The sequence below is a fragment of the Bufo bufo genome, chromosome 5 (genome assembly GCF_905171765.1).
Source record: "Bufo bufo chromosome 5, aBufBuf1.1, whole genome shotgun sequence".
Taxonomy (NCBI): domain Eukaryota; kingdom Metazoa; phylum Chordata; class Amphibia; order Anura; family Bufonidae; genus Bufo; species Bufo bufo.
Window position 1 is genome coordinate 518995475 of NC_053393.1, and position 19538 is coordinate 519015012.

A 19538-nucleotide genomic window follows, 5' to 3' on the forward strand; every position below is an offset into this window, starting at 1 on the left:
AACAAAAATGTGGAATTAAGGGGTAATTGAATACACAGTGAAAAGTTGAAATCGGGCCACCAAGGAGATATTAATGACCACAATCCAATACTCCAAAAAAATATATACGACAGTTATCCTTTAAGATTCTCCCCAGTTGCCGTATACTTTGTGCTCGCAGAAGGTCGTGCCAAAGACAAGCTTTCTACATATCCATATAGTGTGAAAAAGGGAATATGAATTATTAATATTTGGAGTTAATATTAATAATATTCATAAATAGGGGTAGGTCATCTATTGTTGACTCCACCTATTTATTCTTTATTCTACCTGTTGCTCTCCCTCTTTCCTGAACTGCGTGCGCTGAATGATGGCAGCGACAAAAGACTGTAATAAAATAATAAACTATTTATTAAACAATTACAAGTCTACAGTCAATTATTTCTGCTATATCTATATATATTTATCAATGGTTATATAAATATATATACATATAGACGCACACAGTAATACACTAACAGCACTATAATACACCTAATTACACTAACACTATACAATCTACAATTCCACCCCAAAATCTATCTAAATATACACTTACACATCCACGTAATAGCAGCACCCACCCACCTGGCTATAAACTGTCCCTACGGGATAAAAGGGGTTAATTCAATACAGGCAATGCAGGGGTTAACAGGATGGCAGGTGTTAAAGGGATATGGTGTTGGTGGTATAGGGTAATGCTGGGGTAGCTGTGGGATATTGTAGGGGTTAATGCAGGGGTTCAAGGTAGGGGTAAATGCAGGGAAAGGTAGGGGTATTGATGGCAGTGAGAAAGGGTTAATGTAGGGGTAAATATTGCAAGGATCGGTGGCAGTGGGAAAGGGTTCAGGGATTAGTGGCAGTGGGAAAGGGTTAATAATATTGCAGGGATTGGTGGCAGTGGTAAAGGGTTAATATTGCAGGGGTTAATGATACTCAGTCAGATGCTCGTCTCTAGGGGTTATTGCTGGTTACAGGGGAGGATTTTTGCTTGTATGCTCGTCGTCCAGGGGATGGTTCCCGCTTCAGTGGGGCTGCTGGGCTCAACTGACGAGCGCTCCGCCGCCAGACTATTTAAATCCGGCAACGCTCGCTCCCGAGTAGCCCGCACTGCAGGCGTGTGCGTGCACGCCTGCAGGCAAGCACACGTGGGCTGACGCGGTGATATGACATCACCGCACCAGTCAGCGCATCCTGGCGGAGGATCACTTTGATCCTCCTGCCTCTGAAGTGACCGCATACCTCTGGCGCTGTAATCACAGTGGCATACAGGGGCAGGGGAGCCCTTTTTTCCCCTGTCCTTGTTATGCAAAACACCTTCGGCCCTGCTGGAGGTGTTTAGCAAAAGGCAGAGGATCTCTTTTGGTGTGCCCGCATGCGCTTGCAGGAGGATTAAGTAGCTGGGGGAATATTTAATATATATATAGACATACATATAATACAGGGGGATATATATATACTGGTATACAACTAATATATATATAATATATATATATATATATATATATATATATATAAAAACATATACCCCTTCTGGCCATTCAGGGCCAATATATATGTATATTTTATTGGAGACATATATATATTTAAATCTACCCCTTCCCTCTACATAGTGATTATAATGTGGGCTACATGGGACTTAGCTTCCTATTTTAACAGAGGCTCCATCGAAAACATAGAGGATAACATGTAAGGGTTCAGTGAAGGAGGCACGGAAGGTGTGCAAGTGTCTTATGGGGTCACACATCTCGTAGAAAGACAGACGCCCGGCCTCATAGTCTAAGAAGACTCCAAATGTTGGGCTCGTTAGATATACATCAGGGATTACTTTGACCGAGTTAGAAAATGCAGAACATCTCTTATCACACATGGCCAAACTCCAAGATTTGTCATTATGTGCAATACCAGACTGATCTCCATTCCTTTCTATACTGGGATAGGTCATTCCGATACCACATTCTCCTGTCTGGTTCCATTCTACCTCCCAGTAATGTCTTCCTGAGGAGAAGTTACATCTGCTTAAAACCTGGTCGTACATCTGAAACCTTCCAGGAGATTTTGATCGGCCCTGGTTTTCTTTCAAACCTGTTGCTTTTCTCAGGTCTTCTGATAATCCCATGTTTGTATGAGCCGTGTCAACATCCAGCAAGATGTATGGAACATGGAACCCGAGCTCTGATGTTACATAGGTGACAACATCCTTCATAGATCGGTGTAAAATTGATGAGATCAGAACATCTTCCAGGTCATCAGTCATCTCTTCGTCACTGACTGGTGCTTCTTCCTCTTTTGCCACCACGGTCTTATCGCTAAGGGATGCTCTTTGGTCTGATTCTTGTAGGACAGTTTTTGGATCAGTCCCATTATACTTCACTTTGGGGTTAGCTTGTCCTAGAACCAGTGCCACCTCATCAGAATCGATCTGTCCAGCATCTTCCCCTGTGTCCTCATCATCTCCAGGACTACATACTGTAATGTCATTTTCTTGAAAGAGTCTTATTGGGTCAGTGACACGACACATCTCCTCCACATGATGCATCTTCCTGGACAGCTCATCCTCTTTTATCTCCATCTTCTTGATCAAATGACATATCTTGGACACCATCTTAATCTCCTGCCTGGAGATCTCACTCAGAACTTTCCTTTCTGCAATTTCCAGTTGCTCCCTAATGTTCATAAATAACTTATTCATGTTCTTCCTCTTCTCAGAGGCTTTCTCCTGGATTTTCCCCTTATGATTGTGCAAACTCTGGATTTCTGTCTGAATTTCTGCTTTTTGTGGCTTTAGTTTATCCAGATATTTCCTCAACTTTTTCTTCTTCTTCTCTGAAGCCTCATCTAGAAGTTCCACCTGGTGACCCCTGTGCTTGCCAACCAGACAGCAAGACACACATAGACAAGTAGCATCCTGTGGGCAGTAATACTCCAAAACCTTCTTGTGGATGGAACATTTTTTGTTGCCAAAGGAGCTGGTGGGTTCTGATAATACATGATCCATCGTCTGGTTGTGGACGGTCAGGTGGTCATCACATAGAGAGTTCTCACATTGCAGACATGACTTCACAGCTGGTACAGGAGACTTTGTGCAGTAACTACAGAAGGTTCTGATCTTCTCCATATCAGGCTGAGTAGATAAGAAATGCTCCACTATATTACTTAGCTTCCTGTTCTTCTCCAGGGCCGGACGCTCTGGATATTCGGCTCTGCAGTCAGGACAGGAATACACTCCGCCTGCCTCCTGTGCATCCAGCACACTTACAATACACGAGCAGCAGAAGTTGTGTCCACATCTCAGGGATCCGGGATCCGTATAGAGGCTCAGGCAGATGGAGCAGTTCAGCTCGTCCCTCAGCTCAGCAGACGCCATTGTAGTGAGGAAGAGCAGGAATCGAAAGTGAAAAGGTTTCTTCACTTCCTGCAGAGGGCGGAGATCTTCTGAGAACAGACTATTAACCCCTGCAGCTCAGGGACTGTGTTTAGTCCTGATTCATAAGGAGGAAGACAATGATTACTGGGATCTGGTGTAGGATTCCTCATGTAGTAGATGTAGTGACTCCACCTGTTGATAGTATAGCATGAATCCATCAGCAGTACAGGGAAGTAAAAGAAAGCAGAGCACCAACAATACTACTGTACATAAAAAAGTTGACTTTCTCACAAATTATGTGATTGTGGGGTGCTGAGTGGATGTCATGGCTACCCAGGGTCTAACTATGGCCTCCATAGCGGCTATGAAAGAAAGCCCATTAGGCCCTGCCAGAAGTGTTGCCATGTTTTATACAAGTGATCCTATAGTGTAGTGAACTGAAATAAAGTAAAAAATATTTTAGTATTTGTGGGTTTTTGTTAATATTTGTAAAAGTTCAAAAAATGGGATTCTAGGTTATTGCACACCTCCCAGCTTTAAAAAATTGCCAATATGTGTGTGCTCAATTTTTTAATACTAGGCCATGCCTCTAACTCCACCCAAAACATAACTATACACATCCAGTCCCCTTAATGCTCCACATAGTAATTATTGAGAAGAGCTACTAAACTGGTACATGGATTGCAGGATAAAACTTACCAGGAAAGATTAAAAGGACCTTAACATGTATAGCTTGGAAGAAAGGCGAGACAGAGGGGATATGATAGAAACTGCTAAATACATAAAGGGAATCAACAAGAGGACATAGTTTTAAATTAGAAGGGGAAAGGTTTAAAAGTAATATCAGGAAGTATTACTTTACTGAGAGAGTAGTGGATGCATGGAATAGCCTTCCTGCAGAAGTGGTAGCTGCAAATACAGTGAAGGAGTTTAAGCATGCATGGGATAGGCATAAGGCCATCCTTCATATAAGATAGGGCCGGGGGCTATCCATAGTATTCAGTATATTGGGCAGACTAGATGGGCCAAATGGTTCTTATCTGCCGACACATTCTATGTTTCTATTGCCCCTTTGTGCCAGCACACAGTAGTTATGCCTACATTGTGCCCCCTTCACAGTAGTTATGGCCAGATGTGAGCCTCCTTCACAGTTGCTATGCCCAGATATGCCCTCTCGCAGTAGTTATGCCCAAATGTGCCCCCTCACAGTAGTTATGGCCAGATATGTGACCCCTAACAATAGTTATGCCAAGATATGAGCCCCCTTTGCAGCACGCCAGACCTGCAGGGTACAGCGAAGTGAGGTCAAGGTTATGGGCAATCGAGGGTTGCTCACTGTATTGGAGAACCCTGGGCAGGCATGCGGCAGTGAAGGAGAGGTAGACACAGTTCCTCTGGGGCACACTCGGTATGTAGGGACCAGGCCTGATGGTGTGTGAGGTGCCCTGGATGTTACAGGTATTTTGAGTGCCTGGGGCAAGGACCCTTTTGGATTCGTGACGCCAGTGCCTGTAACGGTGGCACACCGATTTATAGTTGGAATAAGTGAGGTACACAGGTGGTATAGTGAACCAAACGTTGCTTTACTTAACAGTCCAACTTTGTACATACAGATGGTAATACAGTCCTTTAGATCAAGTAATTCACAAGCAGGCTTATTCCACAAGATGGCAGGTATTAATCATGCAAGATACTCAGAGGGTAAATCCACAACACACTCAGACTCAGGTTGTACCTTTCCTCAGAAATAACGTACACTGTTCCTTTCTAGAACTCCTGTCTGGTTTCAATCCCAAGGCCCGGATGCCTAAATGGTGGCTTGAATCCTTGGTAAAATATATCTTCCTCCCGTATAAATCCTTGCTTTGCTTTCTAGTTCCTCTGCCTATTAATGTTGCTTATCTTGGTTGGAGATATCCTTGCTTGAATGGTGAAGGACTGTGGGTTTCTCCCAGGAGGTTCTGTCCTGCTACTGGGGTGTCTTCAGAGCTACTAAGGCTCTCTTGATCCGCAGGTAGGCTAGGATCCCTCTACTAGCCTCCTGGTAGCAACTAGTAGCCTGGGCTGTCTAGCTGCATGTCAGGAGGAGGCCCTCAGCTTGTCTCTGGCTGGTGCCTTCTAACTTCTGTCTCCACAGACTCCTGACTCTGGACTAACTTCTCCCTGTCTGGGCCTGAACATTTATACTAGGGGCTCCCTATCTCCCTCTAGTGTCTGGGATGTCTAACTACACCCAACTAGGCCTGCTAAGCTTTTACACAGGGGAACATTGCATATAAAGACACGTTAGAAAATACATTAAATGCCTAATAAAATATAACATTTCTGTCCCTTGTGAGTAGGAGTAACACGCACACCAATTGACCCTTGTGTAGTGCCCACACCTATCCAGTGGGACACTACACCTTCACAGGAGGTAAAAAACAAAACAAAAAACAGCAAATACTTACCTGGTTTCTCCGATGATCACAGCTCAGCGCTCCCCAGCAGCAGCAGCAGGAAATTGCCAGACAATGCGCTGCTGCTGTGTAGGAGAAGGTGTCCACAAGCCGATTTCCAGCCGGCACCGCTCTACCTACACAGCCAGCAGCACGATGTGTGACAGTACATTGTGTTGCTACTGGGGGGAACCGGCAGATGACTCCCTGCTTCACCATTACAATCAGCTGAGAGCGGGACATACCTCAGCCGTTCTGGGACCGCAGGACAGCCACCGCGCATCCGGGACGGTTGGGAGGTATGTTATTGTCCTCCTAGACCAGGGGTGCACAACCTATGCCCAGGGCTACATGCAGCCTGTATTGACACTCTGACTATTAGTTTGACACTGTTTGGCTGGCAGTGTTATGGGGTGCACTGTTAGGCCTCATGCACACAAACGTATTTTCTTTCCGTGTCCTTTCCGTTTTTTTTGCGGACCGTATACGGAACCATTCATTTCAATGGGTCCGCAAAAAAACGGAAGTTACTCCGTGTTCATTCCGTTTCCATATGTCCGTATTTCCGTTCCTCAAAAAAATAGAACATGTCCTATTATTGTCCACATTACAGACAAGGATAGAACTTTTGTATTAGGCCCCCTGCACACGATCAGGATTGCGTGCGGATTTTCCGCGCGGATTTGCGTGCGGAAAATCCGCACCGTAGGTCATGTCCATTGTATTCTATGAGAATTTGAAATTCTCAATGCACACGATGCGGATTTTTTCCGCGCGGATTTTGACCTGCGGTGCGGATTTTAAAATCCGCGACATGTCAATTAATTTTTTTTTTCCTGACCGGATTTTCTTCATTCACTTAGTGAAATCCGCATGCGGAAAATCCGCACCAAATCCGCATGCAAATCCGCATGCAAATCCGCACTAATTAATGCGGATTGACCGCACGGATTTGCCTGTGAACACCTGCGGATTTCAGTGCGGATTCTCCGCACATGAATCCTGATCGTGTGCATGTAGCCTTAGGGGCCAGCTGTTCCGTTCCGCAAAATACGGAATGCACGAGGATGTCATCCGTATTTTTTGTGGATCAGTTTTTTGCGGACCGCAAAATACATACGGTCGTGTGCATAAGGCCTTATAGGGTGCATTTTGTGGTCGTCACTGTTATGAGGACAGTTGTATGGCTGGCATTGTTACGGAGAGCACTAAGTGGCTTGCACTCTTATGGGCACATCCCAACCATCTTGGATCTGGCGGGATTTCGGTGGTTGTCCCGCAGTCCCGGAACGGTTGAAGTATGTCCCACTCTTAGCTAAATAAATAGTACATAAATAATAATACATAGTGTGAAGGAGCAGATCTGAGCTTAACTGCTGTGAGGGGGCACATATCTGGACATAGCTACTGGGAAGGGGAACATATATGGGCATAGTTGCTGTAAAGGGGCACATATCTAGGCATAACTACTGTGAGAGGGCACATATAGGGGCATAGCTACTGTGAAGGGGCAGATAACTACTGTGAGGGGGTACAATGTGGGCATAATTACTGTGTGGGGTCACAATGTGGGCATTACTACTGTGTGGTGGCACAAAGAGGGGATAATTACTATGGGGGGCATTAAGAGGACTGGGTGGTATTGGGTGTGTATAGTTACATTTTGGGTGGAGTTAGAGGCGTGGCCTAGTATGAAAAAATTTGCCGCACATGCTGTCCTTCTTTGTACTTTTCAAAAGTTGGGAGCACGGGTGCACCACTAATGAGGCCAGGTGAGGCAATCGCCTCAGGCAGCACCAGCAAGGGGCAGGAGGGGGGCAGCAAAAGGGCCATGGGCAATGAGCGGTTTCATTGTGGCAAAGGTGTTAGGTAAGGAAATTGGCATGGGGGGTTCATTTTTCGCCTCAGGCAGCAGAAAGGCTAGGTGCACCCCTGGTTGGGAGGTATGCTCTTATGGGGTGCACTGTGGTGCTCTTGTAGGGAGAACGGTGTAGTTATATTTTAAGCAACTTAAAAGACCAGTCCAGGCACAAATGTGTTCTACCTAGTGCAGGTTACTGCATGGCCATCACTAATGGAGCCGACACTAAAGTCCCACAATGGCAGCTGATGGAGTCCCATCCACAGAGCGCGGGAGTCCTCATAGTCACAAGCTCCCGGCTCTTCCCACCTCTGACGGCAATAAGAAGAGAGCTGAAGGGTGCATGAAACGCTGGTCGTCATAAGTCCTGGGGTGCAGTCACCATGGAGGCACACCACACCACTGCTATGGGACCCATGATAAAGGGGGGCCCCGCCCTAGACGCCTTCTCCTCCTAAACTAAAACCAGGCATTTTCCTGCAGCCGCCACTTGGGAAAGCTCAGTGCAAAGAGATTTTCATTGAGTTCAGTCATAGCTATATAAATTCCTATGCATTGAGCCCCCCCTAGTGGTGGCCTGCAGTGCGGATTTTGAAATCCACAACATATGTTTTTTGTGGGGATTTTCACCGCAGACATCACACTGTGGGGCACATACGGGTCTAAATCCATGACAATAACAAATTAACAAATGTGGATTTTGGTGCAGATTTTCTTATGGAGACGCAGAAAAAAAACTCACAAAAATCAAACTGATGTAGAATGTGCTTCAAAATTCCACTATTTTTTCATCTTATTTATTTCAATGGGATGTGGATTTGGAGCCGGATCTGCACCAAGAATAGTGTGTCCCTTCTTATCAATGAATAAGATCACCTGTGTGGCTAAGACAAATGGAGAAGGAAGACAGTTTTACCTCGCCAGGATAACATCATTGATACCTTTGTGGTAGAGGTAAGTCTCCATTCTCTGGCTGGTACTTCACAGGCCATGGAGGTGAAGCCTCCGATAATACTGTATGGCCATACAGAAGAAAATCTCTACAGTAAAGGATTAACTATTATTATCGTCGAAAGCTTCACCAAAGGAAATTGCGGAACAGAGTGGTAACTCCCGAGATCTTTGGAACTCCCGCGAAATTCAAACCAGCTTGCTGTATGGAGCGACTGAATAAGCCGGCAAATATTTAAAGCTCCATTGAAGCAATAGGGAGACAGCAGACGCTAGACGGTAAGCCAAACATCGATTTAAAGTTTTCTTCAATCCAAAGCTCATATCGACCTTAAAAGGATATGCTATAAGAGACTTTTCACATTATCAGGATTCCTGTGGACACTTTATGAACATATTGCGCTCCCAGTGAATACACCTACAACATTTTCAGTGACATTCAGTTTCCCAAATTGGGATAGAGCGTTAGAAGATAATACCCCCTCTTCCCAAATAACAGCATATACTTGAAGTTTTTTGGTGTGATATATATTATTGAATTTATCGACACTATTGAGTCATATGAATATAGTGTCGATCAGATCTACCACAATATATGTGACTGTAATGTTGTATATTATTGCTACATTGTTCTTATAAATTTTATTACTTGTATTTTATGGGGATTTAATTAATATTTTCTGCACATGTCAATCTGGTTGCCAAGTGTATGAGTGCTCGCTCATTATTCTATTACTATAGTTCCCTAAAGGCAGATGAAAGGTTGGGGATGTGGTGGCTCCTGAGAATGAAGTGAAAACAAAGTATTTTACAAACCGGATTCCAAAAAAGTTGGGACACTAAACAAATTGTGAATAAAAACTGAATGCAATGATGTGGAGATGGCAAATGTCAATATTTTATTTGTAATAGAATGTAGATGACAGATCAAACATTTAATCCGAGTAAATGTATCATTTTAAAGGAAAAATACGTTGATTCCAATTTTCACGGTGTCAACAAATCCCAAAAAAGTTGGGACAAGTAGCAATAAGAGGCTGGAAAAAGTAAATTTGAGCATAACGAAGAGCTGGAAGACCAATTAACACTAATTAGGTCAATTGGCAACATGATTGGGTATAAAAAGAGCTTCTCAGAGTGGCAGTGTCTCTCAGAAGCCAAGATGGGTAGAGGATCACCAAATTCCCACAATGTTGCGCAGAAAGATAGTGGAGCAATATCAGAAAGGTGTTACCCAGCGAAAAATTGCAAAGACTTTGCATCTATCATCATCAACTGTGCATAACATCATCCGAAGATTCAGAGAATCTGGAACAATCTCTGTGCGTAAGGGTCAAGGCCGTAAAACCATACTGGATGCCCGTGATCTCCGGGCCCTTAAACGACACTGCACCACAAACAGGAATGCTACTGTAAAGGAAATCACAGAATGGGCTCAGGAATACTTCCAGAAACCATTGTCAGTGAACACAATCCACCGTGCCATCCGCCGTTGCCAGCTGAAACTCTACAGTGCAAAGAAGAAGCCATTTCTAAGCAAGATCCACAAGCTCAGGCGTTTTCACTGGGCCAGGGATCATTTAAAATGGAGCGTGGCAAAATGGAAGACTGTTCTGTGGTCAGACGAGTCACGATTCGAAGTTCTTTTTGGAAATCTGGGACGCCATGTCATCCGGACCAAAGAGGACAAGGACAACCCAAGTTGTTATCAACGCTCAGTTCAGAAGCCTGCATCTCTGATGGTATGGGGTTGCATGAGTGCGTGTGGCATGGGCAGCTTGCATGTCTGGAAAGGCACCATCAATGCAGAAAAATATATTCAGGTTCTAGAACAACATATGCTCCCATCCAGACGTCATCTCTTTCAGGGAAGACCCTGCATTTTTCAACAAGATAATGCCAGACCACATTCTGCATCAATCACAACATCATGGCTGCGTAGGAGAAGGATCCGGGTACTGAAATGGCCAGTCTGCAGTCCAGATCTTTCACCTATAGAGAACATTTGGCGCATCATAAAGAGGAAGGTGCAACAAAGAAGGCCCAAGACGATTGAACAGTTAGAGGCCTGTATTAGACAAGAATGGGAGAGCATTCCTATTTCTAAACTTGAGAAACTGGTCTCCTCGGTCCCCAGACGTCTGTTGAGTGTTGTAAGAAGAAGGGGAGATGCCACACAGTGGTGAAAATGGCCTTGTCCCAACTTTTTGGGGATTTGTTGACACCATGAAATTCTGATTCAACATATTTTTCCCTTAAAATGGTACATTTTCTCAGTTTAAACTTTTGTTCCGTGATTTATGTTCTATTCTGAATAAAATATTAGAAGTTGGCACCTCCACATCATTGCATTCAGTTTTTATTCACGATTTGTATAGTGTCCCAACTTTTTTGGAATCCAGTTTGTATATATTTATTTAGTGTCAGTTGAAAATCTGAAAAGGGTAATGTTACGACACATTGTTGTGGGCTCAAACTCAACCATGGGTTCCAAATCTGTCGAAACTTGCCATGTCTGTGCCACGACCTATTGCGGACCCTGTGGTTCCTGGGGTCAGAAGGTCGCAGCAGGTGGCTACTCGCCCCGATTTCAAGGGATCACTCCATGACCTAGTTGTGGGAATAGATTCTGGTCCAGGTTTTCCTGTTTTGGTTTGCGATCCTTTTTGTCCCATCTAGGTATCGGTAGTTTTCCTTTCAGCTGTTCTTGGTCTGCCACTTCTAGCTACTATATATTCTCTCTTCCCACTTCCCTTGTTGCCAGATATAGACCTTCTTTTCAATGTCTAGTCTGGTGGAGCTGTTGGAACCAGTGCGGTTGGATCTCCACTTCTCTCCAGTTTGTTTCCTACTGTTTGCCATCTCTCTTCGGGGATTATATGTTGTGTTTGTATTGTTTGTCCACTCCCTGGTGTCAGTGGTGAGGACTAGTGCTCCCACCGCCCTACTCACTACCTAGGGCTTATTTCAGGGTAAGCCAGGGACGAGGCACGTGATCAGCGTACGGGTGACCAACCCCTCTAGGGACGTCAGGGTAGCCAGGTACCAGCGCTAGGCGAGTTAGGGGTCACCACTCCTCCCTCTCCCTTGTGTTAAGGCACCCGGTCTCCCTTCCCTTTGCGCCGCACATCTGGTACCTGCCTTACCAGACGCGATAGTCTGCAAAGCTCCCAGCTCAACAGTTCTTCCATCCTACAAATAGAATCCATTTTAGTAAATAATTCCCCTATGTCCAGTGGTTGTGATGACCTCCAGTGAAGGGGAACAAGCAGCTTAGCTGCAGTAAGAAGGGGTGTCAAAAGATCATGCCGTTTAGGATGATAATCGCCAGAAGTCAACCACAGCAAAATGAGTGCAGGGGTTAATGAGATATGACGACCGGTAATTTCCTTACATAGAGATTCAATCCTCCTCCAATAAGGCTGGATAAGTGGACATGACCACCAGATATGAGATAATGATCCAGAAGATGCACTACACCTCCATCAAGTGTTGGGGACATTTGGGAAGATCTTATGAAGGAACTCTGGGGTCCTGTACCACCTAGTCAGCGTCTTAGGCCTCATGCACACGGCTGTGTTCCGCAGCCGAGAGCGGTCCGTGGTAACCCGGCCGGGATTCCTTCTGACATCAGGAGCGCACGTCGTCATTGGTTGCTATGACGCCGTGCGCTTCATGCCGCCGCTGCTGTACAGTCATACACTGGTATGATCTATACGAGTGTATCACTGTACAGCAGCGGCGGCACGAAGCGCACGGCGTCATAGCAACCAATGACGACGTGCGCTCCTGATGTCAGAAGGAATCCCGGCCGGGTTACCACGGACCGCTCTCGGCCGCGGAACACGGCCGTGTGCATGAGGCCTTATAGGAATGTTCCTGTATTTTCACACAGCTGGAAAAACCATGTGAGTGCTTCAAGACCAATGATGTCTCCTCCTTAGGCCCCTTTCACACAGGCGAGTATTCCGCGCGGATGCGATGCGCGAGTTGAACGCATTGCACCCGCACTGAATCCGGACCCATTCATTTCTATGGGGCTGTTCACACGAGCTGTGATTTTCACGCATCACTTGTGCGTTGCGTAAAAATCGTAGCATGCCCTATATTGTGCGTTTTCCACGCAACGCAGGCCCCATAGAAGTGAATGGGGCTGCATGAAAATCACAAGCATCCGCAAGCAAGTGCGGATGCGGTGCGATTTTCATGCACGGTTGCTAGGAGACAATCGGGATGGAGACCCGATCATTATTATTTTCCCTTATAACATGGTTATAAGGTAAAATAATAGCATTCTGAATACAGAATGCATAGTACAATAGCACTGGAGGGGTTAAAAAATATATATATATATATATTTTAACTCACCTTAATCCACTTGATCGCGCAGCCGGCATCTCTTCTGTCTTCTTCTTTGCTGTGTGCAGGAAAAGGACCTGTGGTGATGTCACTCCGGTCATCACATGGTCCATCACCATGGTAAAAGATCATGTGACGGACCATGTGTTGATGGAGTGACGTCACCACAGGTCCTTTTCCTGCACACAGCAAAGAAGAAGACAGAAGAGAAGTCGGCTGCGCGATCAAGTGGATTAATGCGAGTTAAATTATTTTTTTATTTTTTTTAACCCCTCCAGCGCTATTGCACTATGCAGTCTGTATTCAGAATGCTATTATTTTCCCTTATAACCATGTTATAAGGGAAAATAATACAATCAACAGAACACCGATCCCAAGCCCGAACTTCTGTGAAGAAGTTCGGGTTTGGGTACCAAACATGCCGATTTTTCTCACGCGCGTGCAAAATGCATTACAATGTTTTGCACTCGCGCTAAAAAATCGCGCATGTTCCCGCAACGCACCCGCACCTTTTCCCGCACCGCCCGTCTGAAAGAGGCCTTCGAGAAAATAAAGTCAAGTTCTTTTTCCCAAGCCAATAGAAAGCTAGGTTTAGCCTGTGTTTTATCAATACGTAAGCCTGCGTTTTTAGGGAAGGTGCGGTAATAAAAGGTATTGCTCAAGCCATGTTGGTTCCATGATGGGCCAATTTGCTGATAAGAACTGTTGGCAAACACTATTGAATTGTGTATAAAAGACAGTTTGTTGTACTCCCTCTCATCTAATAAGGTGCGAAGGTCTGGGATCTGTTCCCTGACTTCCGCTAAGGGACGAGTGGAGAATTGATCCCATAAGGATCTGAAAGGATTGTTACCGTTCACGGAGTATGGGAGCATGGACAATGGGGTCAGAGATAAGAGGTTACGTTGTTTAGGGAAGGAGGCTAAAGAATGTAAGACGGTCACCGTTCCTCTAACAGGTGAGCACATTTTAGCGGTCGTCAGTTGTAGGGCGCGTGTGTACCAGCGTGGGGCTAGTGGTGAGAGGGCCGGGCTCAGCCTCAATATGCGGGGAAGAAGTATGCATGCCAACCAGAGTCGCCCATCTACTCAAATGATTTGCCCTGTAATACAACAGAGGGTCAGGAAAAGCCATGCCACCTAAGTGCGATTTCAAAATCGGTAGTCTATGTGGGAGGTGTGGAGGTTTGTTCTTCCACAGAAATCGGGTGAATAGGCGGCGAACGTCTCGAAAAACATTTTAGGGAGAAATATCGGAACCGTTTGGAGGACATAAAGAAGTTGTGGAAAAATATAGGTCTTCAGGTAATTTTTCCTGCCTACCCCAGAAATTAAAGGTAGTTTAAAATATTTCAAGTAGTTCTGTATTTTGCGAGCGAGGGGTAAATAATTAGCAGAGAATAGTTTAGAAGGATCTTTGGTAATAAACACTAATCAGGTGCATCTTATAAAGCGAAAACTACAGTAAGCATGCTGGGTTTTGTAGTTTCCCACAGTGTGCCAGTGTTGCTGACCCTTGACCTAGAAGTGGCAGTGAGTGTGGCATGAAATCAGTTTTGTCCACATCCTATGTTTGTACTAGCTCATAATGAACTCCATATCTGAGCAGTGGCGTCGCCAGGGCCCCCCCTACATCATGCTGTGCCCCCCCAACTAAAATGACCCCCCCCCCAAGTGAGCAGCCGCCGCCGGGCACAGGGAGATGAGCGCTTCCATTGCGCTCATCTCCATTGTAAACTGCCTATGCCAGCGGAGGTGCAGGGGAGGGAGAGGCGTGTCCCTTCCCTTTCCTCTGATAGGCTGCAGGCAGGCACCGAAGTGGAGGAGAGGCCCCGCCCCCTAATTACTCCTGTTTACCTTTCTAAAGCTAAAGGACCTTTGATGATGTCATCACAGGTCCTGTAAGGGAACTGCACAGTGTAAAGTGTAGTTCCCAGGTTAGAACAGTGCATCTGCCAGGACCTGTGATGACATCATCTTCAACATCACAGGTCCTGCAGAATCTAGCAAAGGAACTGCACCAAAAATGGTGTAGTTCCTAGGTTTCAAAGGTACATCTGCCAGGACCTGTGATGACATCATCACAGGTCCTTCAACCCCTAACAGCAAGTATTAAAAGTTCACAAGCAGCTCTGCATTGATCCATACAGACTGGAATGGAGTGGTAAGAGGAGGTCCTCCACTTTTCATCATTTACCTCCCCTCCATGCCCTGTTTTTACTCATTGCTCACTCATGTATACTACTTCAGACAGTTACCACTACCTCATGTACCTCACAGTGACTATAATGCATAACTGACCACATATTTCTATAAACACTGCATCTACAGTATTATACCTTCTATGTGTCACATCAATACACTGCTCTGTATATATATATATAGATACACACACATACATGCACACACACTGCATATATTACACAGTATTACACATGCAATATGTACAGATATATAGTATATACCGCAGTGCACTGATATGTGAGGTACAAGGTATAATAGATGCTGTGTGTACAGATATCAGTACACTTCTGTATATACTATATATGTGAGGTACGAGGTATAATAGATGCAGTGTGTACAGATATATAGTATATACAGCGGTGTACTGATATCTGAGGTACGAGGTGTCAATACACTGCTGTATTTACTATATACCTGTACACACTGCATCTATTATACCTCGTACCTCACATATTACACTACTGTATATACTGTATACACTGCATATATTATACCCCGTACCTCACATATCAGTACACTGCTGTATATACTATATACCTGTACACACTGCATCTATTATACCCTGTACCTCACATATCAGAACACTAGGGAATATACTATATACCTGTACACACTGCATCTATTATACCGCGTACCTCACATAACTGTACACTGCTGTATATAATATACATCTGCATCTATTATACCTCTTTTGTGTGCCAGGGCTGTTTTGTAATCCCATTCCGGCCCTGATGGCATAAATTATAAAACGCAGCAGCAAGAATAGTTCATGGAACAAAGGGAGGGGCTATAAAAGGGGAATGGGGGCCCAATTTAGATTCCTGCTATGGGGCCCAGTGATTTTTATGTACGCCCCTGCCTGCAGGCACTAGGCCGGCAGCCTATCAGAGGCCGGCGCAATGACGTCATCGTGTCGCCTGAGCCTTACATTACAGCGTGGGACACAGGAAGAGGCTGCATCGCATCGCTGACACTGAGGTAAGTATAAGTGTTTTTTTTTGTTGTTTTTTTTACAATAGTGTTACTGGCACATTGGGGGGGCTTATTACAAAACTGGCACATGATGATGGGGGGGACTTTATACTGGCACATGATGATGGGGGGGGACTTTATACTGGCACATGATGATGGGGGGGGAACTTTATACTGGCACATGATGGGGGGACTTTATACTGGCACATGATGATGGGGGGACTTTATACTGGCACATGATGATGGGGGGACTTAATACTGGCACATGATGATGGGGGGACTTAATACTGGCACATGATGATGGGGGGACTTAATACTGGCACATGATGATGGGGGGACTTAATACTGGCACATGATGATGGGGGGACTTAATACTGGCACATGATGATGGGGGGACTTAATACTGGCACATGATGATGGGGGGACTTAATACTGGCACATGATGATGGGGGGGACTTAATACTGGCACATGATGGGGGGGACTTAATACTGGCACATGATGGGGGGGACTTAATACTGGCACATGATGGGGGGGACTTAATACTGGCACATGATGGGGGGGACTTAATACTGGCACATGATGGGGGGGACTTAATACTGGCACATGATGGGGGGGACTTAATACTGGCACATGATGGGGGGGACTTAATACTGGCACATGATGGGGGGGACTTAATACTGGCACATGATGGGGGGACTTAATACTGGCACATGATGGGGGGGACTTAATACTGGCACATGATGGGGGGGACTTAATACTGGCACATGATGGGGGGGACTTAATACTGGCACATGATGATGGGGGGGACTTAATACTGGCACATGATGATGGGGGGGGACTTAATACTGGCACATGATGATGGGGGACTTAATACTGGCACATGATGATGGGGGGACTTAATACTGGCACATGATGATGGGGGGACTTAATACTGGCACATGATGATGGGGGGACTTAATACTGGCACATGATGATGGGGGGACTTAATACTGGCACATGATGATGGGGGGGACTTAATACTCGCACATGATGATGGGGGGACTTAATACTGGAACATGGGGGGGCTTAATACTGGCACGTGATGGGGGGCTTATTACTGGCACGTGATGGGGGGCTTATTACTGGCACGTGATGGGGGGCTTATTACTGGCACGTGATGGGGGGCTTATTACTGGCACGTGATGGGGGGCTCATTACTGCCACGTGATGGGGGCTTATTACTGGCACATTGGGGGGCTCTTGTTACTGGCACGTTATTGAGGGCACTTATTACTGGCACATTATTGGTGGGCACTATAGGGGCATCTACTGAGGCCACAAAGAAGGGGTGTTTTATATGGGGGGCTCTGTACAGTAGCATTTCATACTGGGACACATTATGGTGGGTACTATGGAGAAGGGGAGAGAGGAGTACTATGGAGTCATCTACGGGGGGGCACTAAGAAGGGGTATTTTATACTTGCAAATTATGGGGGACACTGAGGGCATCTACTGGGGCACGATATATGGGACATTTTATACTGGTACATTATGGGGGGCACTAGCAGGAAGGGGGGAGAGGAGCACTATGGAGGCATTTACTGGTGCACTATATAGGGGTATTTTATACTGGCACATTATGGGGGAAATTAGCTCAACTGGGGGCATAAGGGGGTATGTTTTGCACATTATAAGGAGAATTATTTCTACTGGGGGGCATTATGGTGGGTTTTATTACTCCCCCATGGTATGACCCCCTAGTAGCAGCACCAGCCTCTCCCTGCTCTGCTATCCCTCTGCCCCTTCTCCAAATCCTTATTATGAAATCTTTCTCATTAGGATAAAACACAACATCAGCTCCGCCGAGCCCCCGGCCAAGTGTTGAAGTGGTGTCCGAGATCCCCAAGGGCCAAGCCAAGTAACTGTACGTTTTCATGTGAAATATGTTTATTTTATATATGTACACTCCTGTGAGAGGCAGGGAGGGAGATCTGTGGATGACACTGTTATAGGGAGGGAGATCTGTGGATGACGCTGTTATGGAGGGGGAAATGGGGATGACACTGTCATGGGGTGGATCTGTGGATGACACATATAGCATAAGATGCTATATACGGTATGTGGCATCCACAGATCCCCCCCATAACAGTGTCATCCACAGATCCCCCTCTCTATAAAAGTGTCATCCACAGACAGCTGGACTTTTCTTCCCTGTTGCGGTTTTAGGTATTGGGTAAAGTATTGCAGCATTTCTAAGCGTACTTGTGTAAATGTATCGTTGTTATAGCTGCCCCCCCTACTTTTGTCCTGGCCCCCAGTGTGCCCCCCCAAAATTTGAAAGCTAGAGACGCCACTGTATCTGAGGGCTTAAAGGGGTTGCCTCATGAAGATAACTTCTTGCCCTTTATCCTGGTAGAGCCAATGGATGGGGTCTCCAGCTCAGGAACCCCTCTAAGGCCACTTTCAGACGAGGGAGTTGCACACTCCGGACTCGCAGCGTTAGTATGGGGCAGCTCCCGTCCTGACCTCCCAGCACTGCCGGGGTCGCATAGCATTATATTGATATATGATGCTATGTAACCCTTACAGCTCTGGAATGTACATAATGCTGCCAGTGTTATCCAATACATTCCAGACCGCTAAGGGTTACATAGCATCATAAATCAATCTAATGCTGGGAGGTCAGGACGGGAGCTGCCGCCTACTCACGCTGCGAGTCCGCCGTATGTAACGCCCTCGTCTGAAAGCGGCCTAAGAGTAAGAATGGAGAGACACTTTGGAAGATGGCCTCCCATTCTGCGAGACTCGAGTCATCTGTGTATTACGCGGACGGCCATTCAACGAAGCTGTTCCTGATGCCTGATTTCTGAAAGCAGATATGAACATGCCCCCAGCTAAAAATGGACAACCACCGCAGTTTCCAGCGTCCAGACACTGCGCCAAAACAGGACGCGCCCTTTTTGGTGCAGAACCAGAGCAAAAAAAGGTCTGTGTGCGGGGCGTTATGCTGAGGTCACACACCGCCAGAAGTGGATCCAGCAGGAGACGGGTAAGTCCTTGCTTTATATTTCGCTATTTTTTGGGTTGCTTCACCTGCCCCTAAAAGTTGAAGAAAACGTGATCAAAAAAAGTCTTGTACACCCCAAAATATTATCAGTAAAAAATACAGAACATCCTGCAAAAAATGAGCCCTCACGCAGCGCCATAGACATAAATATAAAAAATGTTATGGGGGGGGTCATAATATGGCGATGAAAAGCAAAGTTTTTCAAAGTTTTTTTTTTTCTTAAGTATTAAAACTAAACTATAAAACACTATAAATGTGGTATCTCTGTAATTGTACTGACCC

At 45.6% G+C, this 19538-nt stretch overlaps 1 protein-coding gene across 1 annotated transcript; it reads right to left on the reverse strand.

The window, feature by feature from the left end:
• Positions 1–1531: 1531 nt before the first annotated feature.
• Positions 1532–3525, reverse strand: LOC121002887 (E3 ubiquitin/ISG15 ligase TRIM25-like). The gene has a single exon (XM_040434525.1). It carries the CDS (start codon positions 3383–3385, stop codon positions 1658–1660), a length of 1728 nt encoding a protein of 575 aa, XP_040290459.1. The 5' UTR covers positions 3386–3525; the 3' UTR covers positions 1532–1657.
• Between the last annotated feature and the right edge of the window lie 16013 nt (positions 3526–19538).